General features: G+C 35.1%; 2 protein-coding genes across 4 annotated transcripts in view; one reads left to right on the top strand and one right to left on the bottom strand.

The window, feature by feature from the left end:
* Positions 1-1,551: 1,551 nt before the first annotated feature.
* Positions 1,552-4,856, bottom strand: mEFTs (elongation factor Ts, mitochondrial). Of its 2 annotated transcripts, none has more exons than XM_088195647.1 (4): positions 4,760-4,856; positions 3,222-3,371; positions 2,350-2,601; positions 1,552-2,286 (listed from the first exon to the last, which is right to left on the bottom strand). In XM_088195647.1, the coding sequence occupies exons 2-4, from the start codon at positions 3,369-3,371 to the stop codon at positions 1,762-1,764; spliced, it is 927 nt and encodes a 308-aa protein (XP_088051773.1). In that variant the 5' UTR covers positions 4,760-4,856; the 3' UTR covers positions 1,552-1,761. The 2 variants fall into 2 exon arrangements, with proteins under 2 accessions (XP_088051773.1, XP_088051774.1); XM_088195648.1 differs by having other exon boundaries at positions 4,637-4,856.
* A 7,307-nt stretch (positions 4,857-12,163) lies between these two features.
* The window catches only part of Dhc36C (Dynein heavy chain at 36C), a 188,003-nt gene continuing 179,078 nt past the window's right edge, over positions 12,164-21,088 (top strand). For both annotated transcript variants that reach the window (XM_088195651.1, XM_088195650.1), the window contains exons 1-19: positions 12,164-13,014; positions 13,231-13,380; positions 13,487-13,675; positions 13,739-13,867; positions 13,943-14,190; positions 14,260-14,481; positions 14,553-14,759; positions 16,025-16,324; positions 16,391-16,675; positions 16,738-16,860; positions 17,718-17,871; positions 17,943-18,169; positions 18,237-18,381; positions 18,444-18,735; positions 18,805-18,920; positions 18,988-19,144; positions 19,802-19,938; positions 19,999-20,229; positions 20,822-20,987. In XM_088195651.1, coding sequence (XP_088051777.1) covers positions 13,276-13,380; positions 13,487-13,675; positions 13,739-13,867; positions 13,943-14,190; positions 14,260-14,481; positions 14,553-14,759; positions 16,025-16,324; positions 16,391-16,675; positions 16,738-16,860; positions 17,718-17,871; positions 17,943-18,169; positions 18,237-18,381; positions 18,444-18,735; positions 18,805-18,920; positions 18,988-19,144; positions 19,802-19,938; positions 19,999-20,229; positions 20,822-20,987 — 3,433 coding nt within the window. In that variant the 5' untranslated portion in view covers positions 12,164-13,014; positions 13,231-13,275. The remainder of the gene's footprint in view (positions 13,015-13,230; positions 13,381-13,486; positions 13,676-13,738; positions 13,868-13,942; positions 14,191-14,259; positions 14,482-14,552; positions 14,760-16,024; positions 16,325-16,390; positions 16,676-16,737; positions 16,861-17,717; positions 17,872-17,942; positions 18,170-18,236; positions 18,382-18,443; positions 18,736-18,804; positions 18,921-18,987; positions 19,145-19,801; positions 19,939-19,998; positions 20,230-20,821; positions 20,988-21,088) is intronic.

Genomic DNA, 21,088 nt, shown 5'->3' on the forward strand with positions numbered 1-21,088 from the left:
CGACAGACATCTAGACGATTGATCACAACCACGTTTTGCAGAGACCTCAGAGGACCATCCCGAAGACATCTTTTGTTTACATAGCTGTGTAAAGTGGGCAGATTAAAAGTGAAACTGTCCAAAGTATGGCCGCTCAACACAACGTTTTTTATACAGAGTCCGCAACGCCAGCGACCTCGGTTGTGGCAATTAACACAACGCAATGGTTTTTCGATGCGCTTGTGACCGTTGTTTTTTCGCTTTAGTCTAGATATTGTTGATGATGTCAAATGACTTTTCGTTTTTGTCCGTCGTATGTACCCTCGAGTAATCGTCCGCCTGAATAATAATTGATCTATATAAGTCACCTTTCCAGTCTTACTGAGTGAAACAAGCAGTCGCCAAGCATTAGAAATGGCCATTTCCAGTAAGAAGGTAAGAAGATTACCCAGCACCAATTTTTTCCTCTTATAGGCACCTGGTAGACTGATCCATTTGGTCGACGCCACCCATTTCTCTGTTGTAATTTATGAACTTTGAATTCCACCTTTTACTTTTGAGCCTTGCACCATCTTTTCACTTTTCCCAGGGGCTCTATACTGTCAAAATTGGTTCCTATTGTAACATTAGGGAAAATCGGCATCTTTGCCAGCAGATTTTACGACGTTCATGCCGAGAGGATCAGCAGAAACTTCTGTAGACTTGCCACAATAAATAGCCATCTGAACTTGTTGCAGCCCAATTCCAATAACCGAACTGCACAGATTTTCCCATAATGAATTGTTTGGCTGAATGACGGCCAAGGTATTTAATCATGAAACAAATTTTTATGAAAAACTTCCAACTGGCACGAGCTTCTCTGAATGAGATTGCACAACAGTCTCACTTTTAACATTTTATCATTCAAAAACATGATAGAAAGTGTATCAAAACTCATTATTATCATAGCCTGAAATTGTGAAACAATGCAGACTGAATAATTGGTTGACGGTCAGATCCCCGTTGTACACGCTTGTGTACAGGGCAATAAAATATTACCTAGCACACGGTAATTGAAAAATATTGTCATACTAATGGTATCTCACTTTATAGTTGAGTCTAAATATACATAATAATAAAAAACAAATCAAAATATTTCATTTTTTATAATAAAAAACTATAAAAACATCTAACCTAAATAATCTTGTTCCAAATCCGTATTACGATGATAAGCCAATGGCATTTATTTACGCATTATTGCTAAATTTTATTTTTTTATAGTTCACTACTACCATATAGTTTCCAAATAAGTAATTGCTTCTATAATAATTATAGAAAGAAACACCAAATCACCTTTCGAACAGGTGTACACAAGCGTGTACAGAGGGCAGTAATGGGTTAATTTCAATTTCGTTTCACATTCTAGTGGCAGAATCGACTCAGAAGATTTTGTTAAGCTATTGTTGCAGTCTACATAAAGCATTTGTTTTTAATCATCTTGGCTTGATGATATCAATGGTAAAAGGGGAAAGGAAGGATCACTTAGAGAAGGACATTATGTGAAGATATTCTTTGTTGAATAAAAAATATATAAATTAGTAATATGCATTTATCAAGCTTTTCCTATTATTTTATCTTTACTCATATCTTAAATATGATGGAGAAGATCTACATAAAAATTCATAACACGAAAACATATTGTTCATGAAAATTCAAAAACGCTCAACATGCTTCCGCTCTAATAAATGGCATATTCCGAAGACTAATATTCTCAAATATATTATATACCTATAACTAAACACGTCACTGACACGTTTGTACATTTTCAAGAGCTTGACCATCTTTATCGGTTAGATTCTGCAAACTCTGCCCGCATTCAAACCTCTCAAAATCGACGACTTCAATGTGATGTTCCTTCAGAACATCATTGATGGTTACATTTGTATCTGCCACAAATTCTTGATAAATCAAACAGGTTTCGTCGTCTAAGTTCTCTGCTGGCTTATCATCGTCTACCTTTCCAATTTTCAACGGATTCATGCCTACAATGTGCTGACAAAGTTGTCTGACGATAGTCGGCGTTTCCTCTGTTATTTGATCGCATTTATATGCTAAAATGCTTCCAAACCTTCCGGTTGAAAACGACGAATCTGCGATGGAAGGATGAGTGTAGCCAGCAATAATGACTCCGGGAATGGCTTTCCAGCATTCGGCACGTTTCAAAATTGCATTTTCACCAATAATTCCAATCATTAGAGCGAGCTGTTCTCCTAATGTCTTTCCTTGAGGCGTGTGAAGATTGCGTAATCGTTCAGTGTCTAAGCACATCTATTAAAAAATTCAGTTTTAATATACAAATTAATATCATTATTAATTTAATGAAATATATACCTTTGTCAAGTAACCGTGGGCTTGTTCGCCTGTATGTGCAACTTTAAAACAAGCATTAGCAGCTTCTTCAGCCATCGCTCGGAATTTTTCATTTCTGGAGACGAAATCGGTTTCACAGTTTATTTCGACTAGAGTGGCATGTTGGTCGTCATATTTCAAAGCAATCAACCCTTGAGTAGTAGCACGATCTGCTAGTTTAGAAGCTTTGGACCATCCTAACTCTTGAGCTTGTTTATTTAGCCAATTTTCTGCCTAAAAAAATATAGTTTAATTCAAAAGTTATGCATGAGCTACAAATATTAAAAAATATTATTAATTACACAGTGCAGTTAGAAATTTTTATTATATACAGTGAAATCTCTTTGTAACGAATACCAAAATAACGAAATTCCCCAGTATATCGAATCTTAAATTTGTCCCCGAAAAACTTTCATACAAAATGTTTTCAAAATACTGATCTCAGTATAACGAAATACTTTGATCCGAATTTAAGAATGATGTTGCAACTTGACACAATATTTCTCTGTATTTAGTTCGTCTTTGACTTGGCGTGTGCCGGATGTGTTTACAAGCGACATTCAAGGTGTTTTGCCGACCCTCAAACATATTTTATTGTGTTCATTACAGTATCCTTAAAAATGAACAAAAAACGATCTGTCAATCTCGTAAGATGTTATATTGACGTTGTAGTAATATGGTAATTAAACTAATAATACTATGTTATTTCAAAAATAATCTATGTTTTTATCTATCCTAGTTTGTTTTAGATTTTAAATTAGTGTAATAATAAAAGAATATAATAAGTGACGAGTCTAATTTATTTAAATCAACATGTATGAGGTTTTTAATATAAAGATTAACTTTTTTCTTACTTTGTCCAAGTCATTATTATGCATTTCAAGTGCTTTTTTACAATTAGAAAATGTATAGCCAGTCCTCTTCCGTAATTGGGCTAAAACTGAACCTTCCGATGCCCAGAGAGCTCTACCGCAATGGAAATTTCTAATAAATTGTAACAGCATCTGAAATAAAACAAAATAGTCATTATTTGCAGCTCAGAATTGTAATACGGTTGTGGTCAGAATTTATATTAAACGGCAAGAATTATTTTAACAGTTGGTCGGAATCATTTTTTTCAGTTTGCAATAGTGTAATCGTATAGTTTGGTTATTGCTGTAACGCTGAAGATTGGTACAACTGGTCGATCTGTCATTCGCATGTCTGAAGTTCATTATCATTATCTAGGTATTTTAGGGCCAACTTGTTTGGTTGGGCTCGCAACATTATAATCTGTTAACACAACAAGCCAAGCGTACTCTCCATCGCCGCTCGGTCGTTAATCCTGCTTCGTTAGTAGCTCTAAATACATTTGCATTCTAGATACAATTAAATCGATTCATTGAGTTATTCATGGGGTGTACAATGTTCTGACCAATGCTATTTTATAAAATATTTCTAAAATAAATAATTTATAGCTGCATTTGTGGAAATTAGTTCTTGTGAGGCCAGCTTAAAAAATTCTCCGTTAACAGCACGCTAGTGGTGTACGCAGGTAACAAATAAATATGCACTTAGAAGTGTTAATTGCATAGGTTTTAATATTTCTGCCGGCTTGCTCAGAAACTAATTTACAGTACACATAGAAAAGCATACAATTTTATTAGTTTTGTATATTGTGAATAGTTATCATGGTAACTTATGTCGGTCGGCATATAATAAACTGATTGTTTTGATCATAAAATACTTACTATTGATTGGTATACATACAAATTAAGCATTTAAATATAAACTATATAATAAATAAGGAGTAAAAATATAAGTTGCAGTAATACCTAAACTAAGACTCAATTCTATTAATTTTAGTCATTTTTATTTCAAGCCGTACTGCAATATTGTGCAATCTAAGATTAACGAAATATAACATGAAGGCGGCTTAATGAACGTATTTTTATCCATTTCGCTTACGATTTACTGCTTAATTCTACTTTAGATATTCTAACATTGAAAAGGATATGGTCATAATATTTTCGTGCTAAGATAAAAATATTGCACAATTTCAAATAAAATTGAAATATATAGGTAGTTAAAATCGAGTATATTATGTTAAAATTTTAACTGGTTATGCTCGAGTTCGATCAGTTTTATGATCAAAATGTTTAACTTTGACACAAATGTCGTACGATTTTTAATGCATTTGAGGTTAAGATAGATAAAACAATTGAAGGATAAATGAAAATTGTCACTATAGTAACTCGAATATTATCGAAGGGGATTCGGAGGTACGCACAGGGCGACGACGCAGTCTTCCCGGAAGCCGGACGTTCAGCTCGAAGTTCCAAACTACTGATCAAACTGGAGCAACAGAAGGGTCTAGATAGCTCTGGTGAGTCGTAGGAAATAGATAATTCACCTTGGATTAAAAGTTTCTACTGCAGATCGATATGGTCGTGAAGATCCGAGAGCCCAAACTTATAAACACCACTCCCGGCGACCGCGCGGAACACGGTGATACGTAGTCGGCTTGTGGCCAAAAGCTTTTTTTATTTTTTGCCTTTTTACGAGATGGTGTATTTTTATCATAGTCTCGACGATTCGATTGAATTCGAGCATTTTTTAATTAAACAACGCGTACAATTTTGCTTAATGATTTCTTTATTTGATTATATTTTTAATTTATAAATATCACCCAACCCCTCTTACTATTTTATACATATAAAACTATTAACTACACAATTATCATAAAATTAATATTTCGATAACACATGCAATGTTTATTTAAAATTTAATTACGTCACATTTTTTTTGAGATTTTTTTGCCCTCTTATTTAAAAATAAATCATCGTTACCTGGCAAACGTACGCCCGATGCGTTATAATGGGGTAAACATGTACCAACTGGGTATGTTAATCAGACATAATGAATACCTACAAGTAAGACTCGCCGAAATAAGAGCGCGGCTCCCGTTTCCGTGACTCTAAAATGGGTATTAAAACTATTCATGTTAATAAATTTGTACACTAAATGGTAGTTTGACGTGGTGTCTTTTTAGTATATGGTTAGACGTGACCAGGGTCAGCCCGAGAATGTTTAGTGCCCCGAGCTTTAAAAAACCAAAGGTTGTTTGTGATTTATTTTTCTGAGAGAGCTAAAAATAAGATTGTGGGTTTTTTTGTTTGACAGAGAATAAATTCCTAAAGGGATTAAAAAATGATCATTTAGACAATTTTCTTTAAATACCAACTCCAAAAAAATATGCGAGGAATCGAAGAGATATCGATACTGTGTTAAGTATAATCAAATAGCTTCTTCATTCGGAGTAAATGACGCTCCCGTTTGGAGTAATTGGCACTCCTTTTGGGGCTGGCGTCCCAGGCGACTTCTCGTATACCCCACCCCTCGGGTCGGCTATATGGGTTATATATCCAAGCAGAATTTGCAGGAATTAAGAAATATAATCAGCTTTTCCAATAAATAAAGTAATAAATTAATTGTAAGCTTCACGACTGACTACTGCGACCTGCTCACTCAGTATGCGCTCCTGCTATTGCGTAACTTAAAAGTGCGCATTAAACCGATTTGTGTTAATAAATTTGTACTCAAAATGATAGTTACGAGAGATAGGACGAGGCGCCACCGTTTGTCGTCTCTCCGTTGAGATCCACTAAGGCGTGTATTGTCCTAAGCTGCCTTCACGTCAGTGCTATCAAAGTGCCGCCTAATTTTTGCGATAATGAATAAATAGGGCCCCACAATATAATATCTACTTTATTCCTCACAATAAAATCACCTTATCCTAAAAAATTGGCACATTTTCAATTTTCGCTATTTTTTAAATCTATACTGCAAAATTTACGCTCCAGTATTATTTAATTTAATACTACATCACTGAAGTAATATTACAGTCTGAGAATCTATATTATTAATTATAAATTCACTGCAGTTGGCGCTGATTTTTTAAGATTAGCGCATTTTTTAATAAATATAAATTCAAATGCCGCTGCCAGAGCTCTGACCTGCGCTTTTAGGATTGATAGTCTGAGAAGTCACGGAAGGACAAATTCTTGAAAGAGGTAAAAAAAAGAAAAAAATATTACGGATTTTTTTAAAGGATTGTCCTTTTTTGACGAAGACAATCCTCCTTAAAAGAGGGCGTCAGGTCACCTTCGCTTAAATAAACTTCCGACACGGTCGCCCCGGGCAACCCCCCCCCCCGTACAGTCTGCCCCTCTAACCGGCCTTGCATGGACTGCGCTATTCTTCATTATAGTATAACAATTTATAGAAGTTGCCTTAAAGCAAAATCACTTTTTTTAAATTTATAATATACGACATAAATTATATTTTAAAGAGCTTTACATACCGTACAATATAAAGCTTATATAATATTAGGGTATCTTTTTTATTTTATTTTGTTTTCTTTTTGTCTTCCTTGAATAAACATTTCCAAAATGACATTTTTTTAGCTCCCGTAGAAATCTCTCCTCTTTTATCCACCTTGGACAAAAAAATCCGAGATGGCCTTTTTATTTTTAGTGTCCTCCTTTGATATATTCAAAATCTGGTCACCTTTTATACTAACTGCACTATAACGGCATTAGTATAGATAAGCTGACCTGGTCAGACTTGACCAGGTCAGCTTATCTCATGCATATGCCGTTATCCAAATAGTTTTGTACCAGGTATCGGCAATTTAGACTTTTTTCTTAAAATACTTGTATGGAAGCGGATTATTTTTAGTATTCTATTTATATTCTTAACGCCTCATACGCAAGACTCGCAAGGTAAAAACTGACCAATGTAGTTTCAAAATAATTGGATATTTGTAAATTGATTAGTAGTTTTAAATTTTAATTTGAATACAAAGTTTTATGGTGAAAATAATATTTTATTATTTGTCGATTATTGACAAAAACACGTAATTTTTTAAAATAAATTTCTAAAACTGCAGCTGAGTCATTACGTAATTTTTGTGTTTAACGACTAGTATTTGATGTTCTAATTTCATGACATACTGCTGTTTACTTGGTTATAGATTTTTTTACTTATTGATATATCTTTATTTTTAGAATCTAATAAGATTCCAAGATGTTTCATACTGGCAAACTGAACAACAGGCCTTTGAGGAAACGCGTCGTAAAGCCTCCAGACGATGAGAAGCTTCTAAAACTACCAAGACTCGAATTACCCAAGCATTTCAAAACACACGCAGAACCTCTATTTTCTCTTCCGAAAGAGTTAATATACTTTTCCGAAGAGCAAAAGAGAAAGGCCAGAAAACCATTCAAAGTGATGATATCTAAGAGACACGAAAAAGGTAATAAAGGACCAATTGTAGGGTGATGCGTCATTCTCGTATAGCTACAATCTAATTAAATTAATATATTTGTATGTTTAGTATTAAAGACATTTTCGTCTCTGAGAAAAGCGAGAGAAGAATTTCGCCAAAAGCTGGTGAAACTGATCGTACAAGATGACGTCCCACAAAACGATTTTGAAATACCATCCGCATACGAAAAGAAGTTACTCAGATACTATTACTACATAAATTACGGAATCGAAACTGTTCACGTGGCTCCTTTAGACAAAAAGATCATAATTAGGTATATTTATATTTTATTTGGTGTGTGCAATTCTGTTACTGTATACATATTTGTTTATAATTCAGAATACACGGACTTGTATCATCCAAATTAAAGAAATGGAATCTAATTTTGAAGAAAGAAACGGAGGATATGAAGGAAGACTTCATGATCAGTATGAAGAAGGCGATTGTTGATTTTGTATTAAGGGACCCTGATATGGTTTGCATATTTTAATTTTATAATACATGATATTATATATAAAACAAACAATATATTAAGAGAAATGTTTATATTGTAAATTTATTTTGTGGCTTAATACAAGGACAAAATATTTAATTGAAAAAATTCAAAAGTACTATTTTATTTTAGATTGAATCTCTGGAGAAGAAGATGACTCCGGCTAGATTAGAACTGAAAGAGCGTGATATATCATGGAAGCAAAATTTGACGACTGCCAAGATATTTTTGGAAAGGAACCTGCACAGCATAAATCCGTGTATAGCCCAAGTTTTGGATATTTGGTGGAAACAATTCAAGTAACGATTATCTTTTATATATATCTGCTTAATTTGGCATGTCTATATAAGTAGTAGTTGTAACGGTTAATGTTTGTTTTTGTGTTATTATTTATATAGAGATTTGAGATTGATAAACATAGAACAACTGGTCGAAACTAGAGATGCATTCGAGTTTCAAAATTTTAAACTAGTTTGCGAGCATCACATAGAAACTGCAATAGGGATTTTGAATTCGCAGTGGTTGCCGACAATTCAAAATATATTTTTATTGGTAAGTAGACAATATAATTGTATATGTATTTGTATAATTTTACGTTGTTTAAGTCGCCTTTGTATTTTCTATATTTAAAAAAATGCCATTTGGGGCATATTATATTTTGATCCTTATCATTTATTTCATGGCGAATAAAGGAAAGATATACCATTCGTTATCACTGATGCAGTGAATTTTCAAAAAATGAAAAAGTATCGTTTTGATAGGCGTAGATCTACGTTAATTTTGTTCCTCTTAAACGAAACACAGTGTTACGTGGCTACGTTCGTTGAATCTGATAAGGCCTTATCAAGATCAATATTCTTTGCTTTAAAGAAACCAAGGTCGAAATTCCTTTTTTATTTTTTGCCATGATGCAATTATTCTTCTTAGGCAAGTAAAATATATGGCTAATGTTGCTTCTATTTTGGATAAGAAAGAACGCGGTTTTCGTTCACGTCGTTCCATAATCAATAATTAATTATGCATATTAAAGGTCTTAACAATGTCCTTTGGTTCTAAAATTCAAGTAGAAGCAGTCTATACCGAATATCAAAAAACATTCGAATAAATTTGTGTTATAAAGTTATTATTTTGTTAAAAGCAAATTCGTTTTCTGAAACGCACACCTTACATGAGACATCCAGCTTATAAACGAGCTTCCTTTTAGAGAAAGCTACGAGGACCTAAAACAATTTGATTGGAATAATGCACTTCTCTTTTAAATAAATGTATTTGTATTATTTAACATGTTGTGCGCATTTTTAATATAAATAGATGTGCTAAAGTTTGTGTGTATATGTAGGCCGGACGAAAAGGGAGGAGGTACAGTCAACGTAAATAGTCACGAAAATTTTATTCGAAGTTCGGGCGATCAATCGATATATTTTTTGTTTATTTTCAGTGTTTGAGGCCGAAGGTGTGTGGCTTAAAATATATGCTAAAAAGATGATAACAATTTATTCGATTAATTCGTACAATGTTTTCCAAAAATAAAATATGAGCGGGATGAAAATTCTTTGTAGTGCGAGCGCTGGTAGTCCGCTGAGGTCTCTCGTGTAGTAGAACCGTATTTGATGTGTGTGCTTGGATCGTGGTCGGCTGTGATGTTCTCGTCTTGCAACGGTGGGCAGTGTCTAGTGTGCTCGTCTCAAATCACAGGCCCGTCTGATTGTGGGAGTGTCAGCCATTTTATATGGTCGGCTTTTGAAATATTCAGCGAATTGCAAATGTGCAGTGATCTCAGTTGACCAATTGTGATGCTTTATTATTTGACCAACGATATTTATTCATACCCTGAATAAGTGAAATCTGCAAGGCGATATATACCAAGGGTCGATAATGCAAAGATGGCGAATGACAATGTTGTTTTTGTCGCCGGATGGCTAAGTGTCTTGCGTTCCTTTTTGTTCAAGAGAATGGTAATAATTAGCATGGTGAATGAGTGGTGGTCTGTCAAATTACGCAAATGTTAAGTGCAATCCTTTCTGCTCAAATAAGTTTTTTCTTAATAGTTACCAGGGCTTAACGAGCGATAACTGGGCGTGATAAATGATGATCTATTTAGAAATTCCGGCCTTTTGTTCAAACGAGTTATTATTTTCTTTTCTACGTTCGCAAGTGACGTTAAGTTAATCTTAGTATTTGTCTGCATATGTGAACGGAGACCACTATATTTTATTTAATTTGATATAAGAGTATTGGTCAAAGTGTATTGAAACTGAATTTTGGTCAATAGGAGGGCGCAAAAACAATTATCAGTTCTCAGAAGTCAAAAATCCACGTCAAAAGCAATAAAATCGTGTCGGCGCTGTCGCAGTGGGAACGCTCGGTAACAAGCGTTAATTGTTTTAATTGTAGGGATAATTGTTTTTTTTGGGCTTTCCTATTGGTCAAAATTTGGTTTAGAGATGTTTCATTTAATGCTTACTTATTGAAAGATGTAATATTGTTATAAAAAGTATTAATATGAGCGCTAAACAACCGAGCGACTAAACAGAGACCTCTTGAATTTGGCCAGAAAAATGCAGTTCGTTCAATGAAACCCAATAAAAATATTGAAAAAAACGCCACTAACTGTCCAACTACCCCCCCTCTCCACGAAAAAAGCTGAAATGACGTCCTTGTTCGAGAAATATTTTACTCGTTATTTGTATAATACAAAAATAATTTAAACATATTTAGGGCTGTGATGATGGCGGGTGGCAATGAGACACAGATTGAGCCGCTGCAGTAGTATATTTATTTAACGGTTAACGGTGTTTACATGGTTAGAATGGGGCGGACGCGCGACGGCACGCGTCCGAACCCTTACAAGCTTGCCGGAAGAGAGAGAGCCGTCACAACACCGCTATTTCTGCGCCGACCAGTTTTGGCCATAACAAATCTATATTGGCCCCCATACGGCTCCGGCCCTAGCAATTTACAATTGCGAACTATAACCAGGGGGAGGTATGGGGGCCTTGGCGCTGCTGTTGATTTAAATGCTGGCGGCGCAAAAGTAGCAAAGTCGTGACGTATGGTGTGGCGGCGCGGCCTCCAGTGACGCGCGGCGTGCTTCGCTCCAAGCCGAGTGGAACACGTGTAGACCCGGGCGGCGCGTAGGGCTCCAGGGGGCGCGAGAAGAACGGGCATGTCCGGGAGCACCTTTCGGGGCCCTGTGGTGCGTCGGTGCAGCTACACAGGGCGCGCGCGTGACGGGCCCCGAACATGCGGTTCGAGCTCGGAGTCGCGGGGGCGTAGCCCTACGGGTGCGTGACGGGTCACGCGTGGTCCACTCGAGCCTGGTCTACGGCAGCACTTCGGTGGCTTCTCGCTGGAGGCGCGTGGTGGCGCCGGATGCTTCCTGGGTCACGTGGTCGGCGGCGGCGGCGGCTGACGATGGCGGCTCATGGTCGGAGGCGCAGGCCCATCGTCTTGGTGGTCCGCCAGCTCGAGTCCGGATCCAGGGAAGCTCCGGCGGGGTGGCAGCAAGTGGGTTTGCAGCGGCTCGGCTTTTTGTACTGCAGCGGCGTCTGTGTCTGCCATTTTTCGTCTGACTCCATATCTGTGCTCAGGATCACGTCGGCGTCAACAGTTTAGGGCTGTGATGATGGCGGGTGGCAATGAGACACAGATTGAGCCGCTGCAGTAGTATATTTATTTAACGGTTAACGGTGTTTACATGGTTAGAATGGGGCGGACGCGCGACGGCACGCGTCCGAACCCTTACAAGCTTGCCGGAAGAGAGAGAGCCGTCACAACACCGCTATTTCTGCGCCGACCAGTTTTGGCCATAACAAATCTATATTGGCCCCCATACATAGATATTTAATTATTAGTTTGAAATAATAGTCGCACGGTATACTCACGTTTTGTATAAAATTATTATTATAATTTTTTAAATTAATTTACTAATGTTGCCATAATTCTGAAATAGATACGGCAACGTTGCAAATATTTCAACCAATGACTGATTACCCATTTGACGTTTGTATCAAGTCTGAAATTGTAAACAACGATAAACAAACAAAAACATGTCCGAAAAAATGATTTCAGTTCAGAAGAAACATAGAAAATCGCTCAATCTAAAGATCAAGAGCGACATTCTGAACTTCCACAACTCCGGCATGAAAGTGCACGAACTGTCGAAAAAGTTCAACCTCTCGCAGTCTACCGTTAGCACCATTCTAAAGGACAAGAAAAAGTACACAGATGAGGTGAACAAAGCCAGGCTGATGCAGACGACCAGGATCAGCAAACGGGACGGTTTAATACCGGAAGTGGAGAATATTTTGATAGTTTGGATTAAAGATCGAAAATCTGGAGACGATCGCTCTCGCCTGAGCCAAGCGATCATATCAGCCAAAGCAAAGAGCATCTTCGAAGCGCTGAAAAAGAAACGGGGAGTCGAACACAAAGACAGTTCGTTCAACGCCAGCAAGGGTTGGTTCGATCGGTTCAGACGGAGAGCCGGATGGTATAACTCCACACCCGTGCAGTCTAAATCCTCGATTGTAGAGAAGGACTCGAGCAACAGCAACGTAATGCTCCCTGAGTGCGTTTCCGATATGCTGGAGTGCCAAGTTGAAGAGTTGGATAACGGTTTAGGACTAAAAAGATTGACGGAGGCATTCAATAGCATTGAGACAGCGTTGAGAATATTTAAATCGGACGATAGTAACTTTGAACGCAGCTCCAGAGTCATATCTACGATTAGAAATGCTTACTCGTGCTATAGAGAGAATTATAGTGTGATGCAGAAACAGGTCTATCAGGAAGATTCCGGTTCCGGTGGTGAAGTAGAAGAAAATATTTGATAGAGTGTAAGAATGTAAGTGTTTGTATAAAAGATCTTCAATAGCTTGCAATTCCTAGATTATGGTCTCTTTTTTGATTATTTTTGGTATAAGTTTGATATCAACACATAACAGAGGTGGACAATTAAGTAATCTTTCATTCCTATTTTCTATTTACATTGCACTTGAACAGTTATTTTTAATCCATATTCTTTGATCAAAAAGAAACGTGATATTCATTTTAATTTCAGGGTAACAAGAAAAAGTTAATTCCAAGTTCCAATCTCCCTAAAAAAATGAAGAAATTCTACAACTGTCTGTCGTGTATAATGACGTACAATTTGCAAACATTGTGTTTGAAGTCTATCGAGGATTTTACAAATTATATCTTGGATATAGGCGTAAGTTTATATGTCAATCTAAAATATATAAATTCATTACTTGGCTCACGATAAAAAAACATGTTTGTATAAATGATAAATTATGAGGTTTTATTTAATTTTCTAGGGTATAAACCAGGGGTTTTACGTCAATGTTGTTTTCAACGAACCAGTCATTAAATTTGAGCCTCCATTCAAAACTGGATGTGCGATTTTATTAGAAATTTACACAGCCATAATAGACGCTTGTAAATACATACCGAGATTGGAAACACAGCTCTTTCAGGATTATACAGGAGAGCTAGTTTACTTGAAGGTATTATATATATATATAAAACATATTTGCCGTTAGACTGTAATAATGTATTAATCTTTACAGCCTGTTATTGACATGGATTATATAAGCGATTGCAAAAAAAATGTATTTGATCTTTTGGAAGATCAACGAATCGGTCCCGAGTTGAGAATACAAGATTTCGATGATTATATATCGCTTATAAATGGAGAGGTATATTAATATGAATAATAAATAAATTGAATACGATTTATTCATTTTATGTAATACTTATATATTTAATAATAGTCTCAATTGGAAGTAAAAAAGTTTCTTGAATCTGATCCTCCGAAAGAGTTCGAAGAATATTGCGATATGGCGGCAAAATTTGTCAAGATTGCGTCTGATATACCAATGAATATACAGCAAGTGGTTGTTGTGGGTATATATAAAATGCAGAGGGAGGATCTGATGGACGCTTTGAAAAATGCTGCGACAACATTTGCCAGTCAATTGCTCGAAAGAATGACGACGGATTATCAAGCTATGATTAAAGAGTCGGTTATAGATTAATGAATTTATTCGGCGTTATTAGTAATTAATTAATTCTAATTTGTTTTTCGTAGGATTGGTGAGGAATACTTTGAAATTTCTAACACACTTTTAACAGCACCGACTAATACGGCCGGTCTCATGGAACTCAAGAATTATAGTGTGAACGTCGAAGAAAATATATTAATAGAAATGGAGGCAAAGCTGAGAAACGTGATGAAATATATCGCTTTCTTATCCGATTATACGACTTTCACTCCACTGGAGATGAAGGCGAATAACAATACCTTTCAATGGTAACGTTCACGATACGAAAAATAAGTTAGTGTGTATTCTATCAATACTCATTCTGTTTTGCTAATTTTAGGTATAGCAGAATGCCGACTGTTCTCGAAGAGTGCCATCAGATTTGTAATGTGAAAACTTCAGAATTTCAGGAAGCGTTAATTGTTCGCATTGAAAAATTCACCAGCGACTTGGCTGTGATGGTCGAGCAGGTGGAAGAGCTGCAGTATTGGGGCGATTTAGAACAGTTGCAGAAATATGTGATACGAGCAACAGCACTCCACGACAAGTAAACCTAATTCATATAAATAGTGTCTCGGGATTAGGTGTAATAATAAAAATTCTGACAAGATTTTATCAGACTTAGGAAGAGAACAATTAATTATGAGATATAAAGAAGCAACTGAAAGCAATGTTCGTTGGCTTTTAGACTGATGGTCCTAAAAGAAGTATTGGTATATTGTCATGATACTCTTTTTTTTTAATATTTATCTTTGAGGTGTTGATCTTACCTTTTATTAATAAATTGGTGACAAAGATTATTTCATCATTTCTAATATATTTAAAGCCATTATATCTGTAATTATAGCCTGAAAATCCAGTGAGGGTCTTTGCCTTCTCCAAGAGTTTTTTCCTGATTTGCGCTAGGCTCTTTTAATTTTAAAATATAAAATATATTTTTTTTAAATGTGATAGCTATCCTTACCGATATCACTACAAACTTTTGATCTGAGAATATTGGTTCAAGTGTATTCAAATCGAATTTTGGTCAATAGGAGAGCGCAAAAACAATTATCATTTCTCAGAAGGCCAAAATTCACGTCAAAAGCAATAAAATCGTGCCAGCGCCGTCGCAGTGGGAACGCTCGGTAATGAAAGTTTCCACTGTGACGGCGACGACACGATTTTATTGCTTTTGATGTGGATTTTTGACTTCTGAAAAGGGATAATTGTTTTTGCGCTCTCCTATTAGGCAAAATTCGGTTTAGATGTACTACATTCAATTTGTAATATTAATATAAAAATGCCCAAAATTAAATCGTCAAAATTTAAATCATCTTTGGGTCAGAATAAAAATCAAATATCGGTCAGAATTTTATTAGCACTATGGTCAGAATAAAAATTAAAAACGGTCAGAATAAAAATAATAATTGTCAGAATAAAACTAATAAATTGTCAGAATAAAAATAATAATGGTCAGAATAAAAATAATAGATGGTAGAAAAAGTAATAAGAGCGCTAGATAACCGATCGTTCCCACTGCGACGGCACGATTTTATTGCTAGAGACGCGGATTTTTGACTTCTGAGAAGGGATAATTGATTTTTACGCTCTCCTATTGGTCAACATTTGGTTTAGATATGCTTCATTTGATTATCACTTATTGTAACTCGTAATATTGCTATAATTTTTTTTAATATAAATGCTAGATAATTGAGTATTTCCACTGCGATTGCCGTTGCGATTCGTTGTTGTCAATGTTGATTCCGTGAAGTTTTCAAACAGCTCTAGTGTGTTTAATGTATCAATATTACATGGTTTATTTCATCTCAGATTGAGCGATGCCTTGGAGAAGATCGATCAGTTCAATCAAGAGGAAGAAGCGTTTGGATGGGAATTGTCTACGTATCCGTTGAGGAAGCAAGTCAGCGATAAGTTAGCTCCGTATAAAAAGCTGTACGATAACGCCAACGAATATCTGACTAAGAATCGCAATTGGACACTATCGAAGGTTGGGTCGTTTGAACCGGACGACATTGAAAACGACGTATCAAATTATTACAGAGCTGTGTATAAATTAGAGAAAATATTTTCTACGACACCTGATGCTTACCGATTGGCAAATGCTGTTAGGTAAGACGTTAAATCTATTTTGATTAATAATCATATCAATGATCTTAACATTATGTATTTTTAAAGGGTTAAAATCGAAGAGTTTAGAGAGCATTTATCGATCATTCACTCACTTGGAAATCCTGGAATGAAGGAACGACATTGGGAGAAGGTCTCGGAAATAGTCGGCTTCCCAATCATTATCGATGATACCTTAACGCTGGAAAAGATAATAGATTATGGCTTGACTGAATATTTGCCTAAGTTTGAGCTGATCTCTGAAGCGGCAACTAAAGAAAATTCGCTAGAGAGGAACTTGGATAAGATGATGGATGAATGGGAGGAGTTGGTGTTTGAGATTCATCCTTATCGGTATATTGCTATTGTTTATCAACTTTTGTAAGTATTATTTTTATCAATGAATATTTTTGCAGAGATACTGGAACGTATATATTGTCGGCAATTGATGATATTCAGATTCAGTTGGATGATCATATTGTGAAGACGCAGACGATGAAAAATTCACCTTACATCAAACCTTTTGAAACCATAATATTGTAAGAATTATTTAAAAGTTGTTTTAGTTTTTTTTTTAAATTTATAAATGACAAATTTTGTATCAAATCTTCTATCATGATTTCTTAGTTAGAATATTATGTAGTCATTTTAAGACTTTCGAATTCTACGGAAAGGGTTTGCTGTTGTGATGATTAATTGCATCCGCACCGTTTAGTCACAACAGGGATACTCTTAACGACCCGTGTTGTGTGGTCAAAAGAAATCCCTCTTGTGCCATGATGTTTGTCTCATTGTTAATGGTGAACATTCTTGGTTACGGGCATTAACAATGAGACAATTGCCATTTTTTTGTGCGTTACTATTCATGGTGGTCGACAGTCGCCACAGTTCTAATCCAATCCTAAGTTGGTTCTATATTACCAAAATTCATAAAATATTTTTATGTATTTAAATAAAAAAATGTGTGCCTTATTTTATTTATTATGTTTTTATTTTATTTTTGTTGTTTTAGTTAAAAATATATTTATTTATTATTTTATTTATATTATTATTATTTACCAATCATTATCTTTATATCCTTAACCCTTTCACTTTGGCTGATATTTTTGCGCGCCATTTTAAAATTTGCTTATATGTGAGGGGCACCTATTAATGCTATATTTTAAAAATATTATAGTTCAATAAATTCAAGTGGTTTACATCCTTAAATTATACTAAATAACGATATTCTTAGGCTCAAAGGTTCATGGCATCTTTAGGTGCCCAATGAGTACTGGCGATTTTTTTGATGACACCTATAGAAGCCCTCCACAGTGAAAGGGTTAACCTTATCCTTATCCAAACGTGTGTGTTGTTATTCAAATTTTGTATATGAAAAATACATAAAAAATTATAGCACATGGGAAGGTAAACTTCAGCTCTTACAAGAAATTCTAGACGAATGGCTTCATGTACAAATTACATGGATGTACCTTGAACCAATATTTTCATCTCCCGATATACAACAACAGATGCCAGAAGAAGGCAGAAAGTTCAGCGCTGTAGATAAAGTAATTGTTTCTATATTTATATGCAATTAAATCACTAAATCTGGTGTAACATATAATATTTATAATTATAGATGTGGCGAGAGATCATGAAATCAGCTCACGCTGAACCTAGAGTTTTGGATGTCATCGAGATAGAAAAAATGCTAGATCGACTGAAGAAATCTAACAGCTTATTGGACGATATACAGCATGGTTTGAATGCCTATCTTGAAAAGAAACGATTGTTCTTTCCTAGGTTCTTCTTTTTATCGAATGACGAATTGTTGGAAATATTGTCAGAAACCAAAGATCCTACACGGTATGCTTAAAAATATTGTTTAATTTAGTAGCAACATCCGATTTATATTAATAAAATTTTAATGTAGTGTACAACCTCATTTAAAAAAATGCTTCGAAGGCATTGCAACTTTAGTCTTTACTGACGAACTCGTAGTTACTCATATGATGTCATCTGAAGGAGAAGTTGTTCCTTTAGTTTTGACGATAAATACAGTTGCAGCTAGAGGACAGGTATTATTCAAAAAATTATATATATTCTTTAAGAATTTATATATTTATATATTTGTATTCAGGTGGAGAAATGGCTCTTAGAACTTGAGACTTCCATGAAAAAGTCGGTCCATGAAGTTGTCACGTCGGCCTTTGACGCATACCTCCAAAAAAATAGAGAAGAATGGGTTTTGGAATGGGCCGGACAGGCCGTCCAAAGCATTGCAATGACTTACTGGACTACAGAAGTAACAGAAGCCATAAATACTGGCACGCAACATATGGAGGAGACTTTGTCGAAGTCGAACTATCAGATATCGAAAATTGTCGATTTGGTTAGAGGATCGTTGAGTCTTCAGAATCGAATTACTTTAGGTTTGGAAGCTTTGATTGTTACGCTATTTATTATGGATGATATTCATGCTATTTTATATTTTTATATAGGCGCTCTAGTGGTTTTGGATGTTCACGCGCGAGATGTCCTCACTGAATTGATATCTTTGCAGGTCAACAGTGAAAATGATTTCAATTGGCTTTGCCATATGAGATATTATTGGGTGGTAAGATATTGTCGATATTTTTACACTATAGAGAGAGAAATTAATGTGATTAATATTTATTAAACAGCTTCAAGAAGATAATACGATGCAAATGTGCACTCGAATGATCAATTCTGAATTGATGTATGGATATGAATATTTAGGAAACACTACTCGGTTAGTTGTGACACCATTGACTGACAGATGCTTCAGAACGTTATTTGGAGCTTTGCATCTACATCTAGGTATTTATTTTATTAATAATTTAAATCACTAACATGAAAGTTTTGTATTGCAAGTATATTTCATAGAAGCAAATTCATATAGGATTTTATTTTTAAAATCATATAACAACAACGATTGATACAGATTTGTATATGCTTAAAAAAACAAATTAGTGTTTCTACGAAAGATAATATAATTTTTATAGGTTGTGTTAAAAACAAATGTAATCTATTGCATGAATATGAGATAAACATTAATTTTTCGAGTAAATCAATGTCCTTGTGACTTATAAAGCAGCTTGAATCGAAAGTCAAATCAATGGCATTATGACAATAAACATTTTCGCCTTTAAATGTTCGTTAGGATACCTTAATCATATATTTGTTAATTGCTTTTACAACAAACCTCTTTCCATTGCACATATTTTTAATAAATCCAACTATTCAGCAGCGTAATAGGGCTACCAACTTTTAGGGTTAGTTTTTGCTGTGGTAATCCACTTGTATGCGAGCTTTTAGTAATACACAAACAGAATAAATTAATTATATTAAAGATTCTAGTGAAAATTATGTCTGGCGTTTAAAAAAGTACAGAAATTTATATTATGAACTATAATGAACCTTTTCTAATTTTTTCCCGAATAATCGTATATTAAAAATGACTTTTTCTTTATTCAGGCGGCGCTCCTGAAGGTCCGGCCGGCACTGGTAAAACTGAAACAACTAAAGATCTTGCAAAATCGATTGCCAAACAGTGCGTCGTCTTTAATTGTTCCGACGGATTGGACTATATAGCTCTGGGAAAGTTCTTCAAGGTATTTTTACCATTGATATTTTTATTATGTAGACAATTTGACGTGAATATAAATTTTTAGGGTCTCGCATCGTGCGGAGCGTGGTCTTGCTTTGACGAGTTCAACAGAATCGACTTGGAAGTCTTATCAGTTGTCGCTCAACAGATATTGTCCATACAAAGAGGATTGATATCTGGTCTTACAGAATTCCTCTTTGAAGGTACTCATCTAAATTTGGATAAAACTTGCGCTGTATTCATCACAATGAATCCCGGATATGCCGGACGATCGGAGCTTCCAGATAATTTGAAGGTATTAATAGTTGTTTTAATGTTTAATAAATATAATAACTTTTTTCCCACACAAATTATTTATTAAACACTTTTGGAATGAGGAATGTGTCATTTCAGTGAAATCATATCGGAATACATTTTCACTGGTAGATTTTTACCAGTGAAAATATAATTTATCTTTATGAAATTATATGATTTACACTTTTCTATATGTAGTAATATATACATTTAGATACATATCATTATTTATTTATATGCTGTTACGGTGAATGTGTATTTTTTGGTGTAGTTATATTTTCACTAGTGAAGTCTAAATACATTTTCACCAGTAGATATATATTTCTTCTAGCGAAAATATAATTTAACTGATAGGCGCTAGTAAAATTTCTAATGTAAGAGTGTTGGTCAAAGTATATTCAAACCGAATTTTGGTCAATAGGAGAGCGCAAAAACAATTATCACTTCTTAGAAGTCAAAAATTCACGTCAAAAGCAATAAAAACGTGTCGGCGCCATCGTAGTGGGAACATTCGTTACCGAGCGTTCCCACTGCGATGGTGACGACAACCCATTTTTTACATGGACATATATATTATTTATATCTTATTTTAGGCACTGTTTCGTCCTGTTGCAATGATGGTTCCAGATTACGTTTTGATATCAGAGATAGAGTTATACGCTAGTGGATACTTGAATGCTAAAGAACTAGCGATTAAAATAGTTGCCACTTACAGGTTGTGCTCCGAACAGTTGTCAACGCAGCCACATTATGATTATGGTAAATAGTTTTAAATTTTTGCAAGTAGTGCTTAAGTCATATTTGTATCAAATTTTTAAATCAAAATGTTTTATATAAATTGTTCTATATTTATGATTATT

The sequence above is a fragment of the Plectrocnemia conspersa genome, unplaced genomic scaffold, assembly GCF_051122295.1.
Source record: "Plectrocnemia conspersa isolate PC_06_02 unplaced genomic scaffold, ASM5112229v1 ptg000010l, whole genome shotgun sequence".
NCBI classification, from domain to species: domain Eukaryota; kingdom Metazoa; phylum Arthropoda; class Insecta; order Trichoptera; family Polycentropodidae; genus Plectrocnemia; species Plectrocnemia conspersa.

Coding starts and splice junctions, on each gene's coding strand:
- mEFTs (XM_088195647.1), bottom strand. CDS start 3,371: ATGCTGTTACAATTTATTAGAAATTTCCATTGCGGTAGAGCTCTCTGG. Junction 2,602..3,221: donor ATAATAATGACTTGGACAAA/GTAAGAAAAAAG, acceptor ATATTTTTTTAG/GCAGAAAATTGGCTAAATAA. Junction 2,287..2,349: donor CCCACGGTTACTTGACAAAG/GTATATATTTCA, acceptor ATTTTTTAATAG/ATGTGCTTAGACACTGAACG.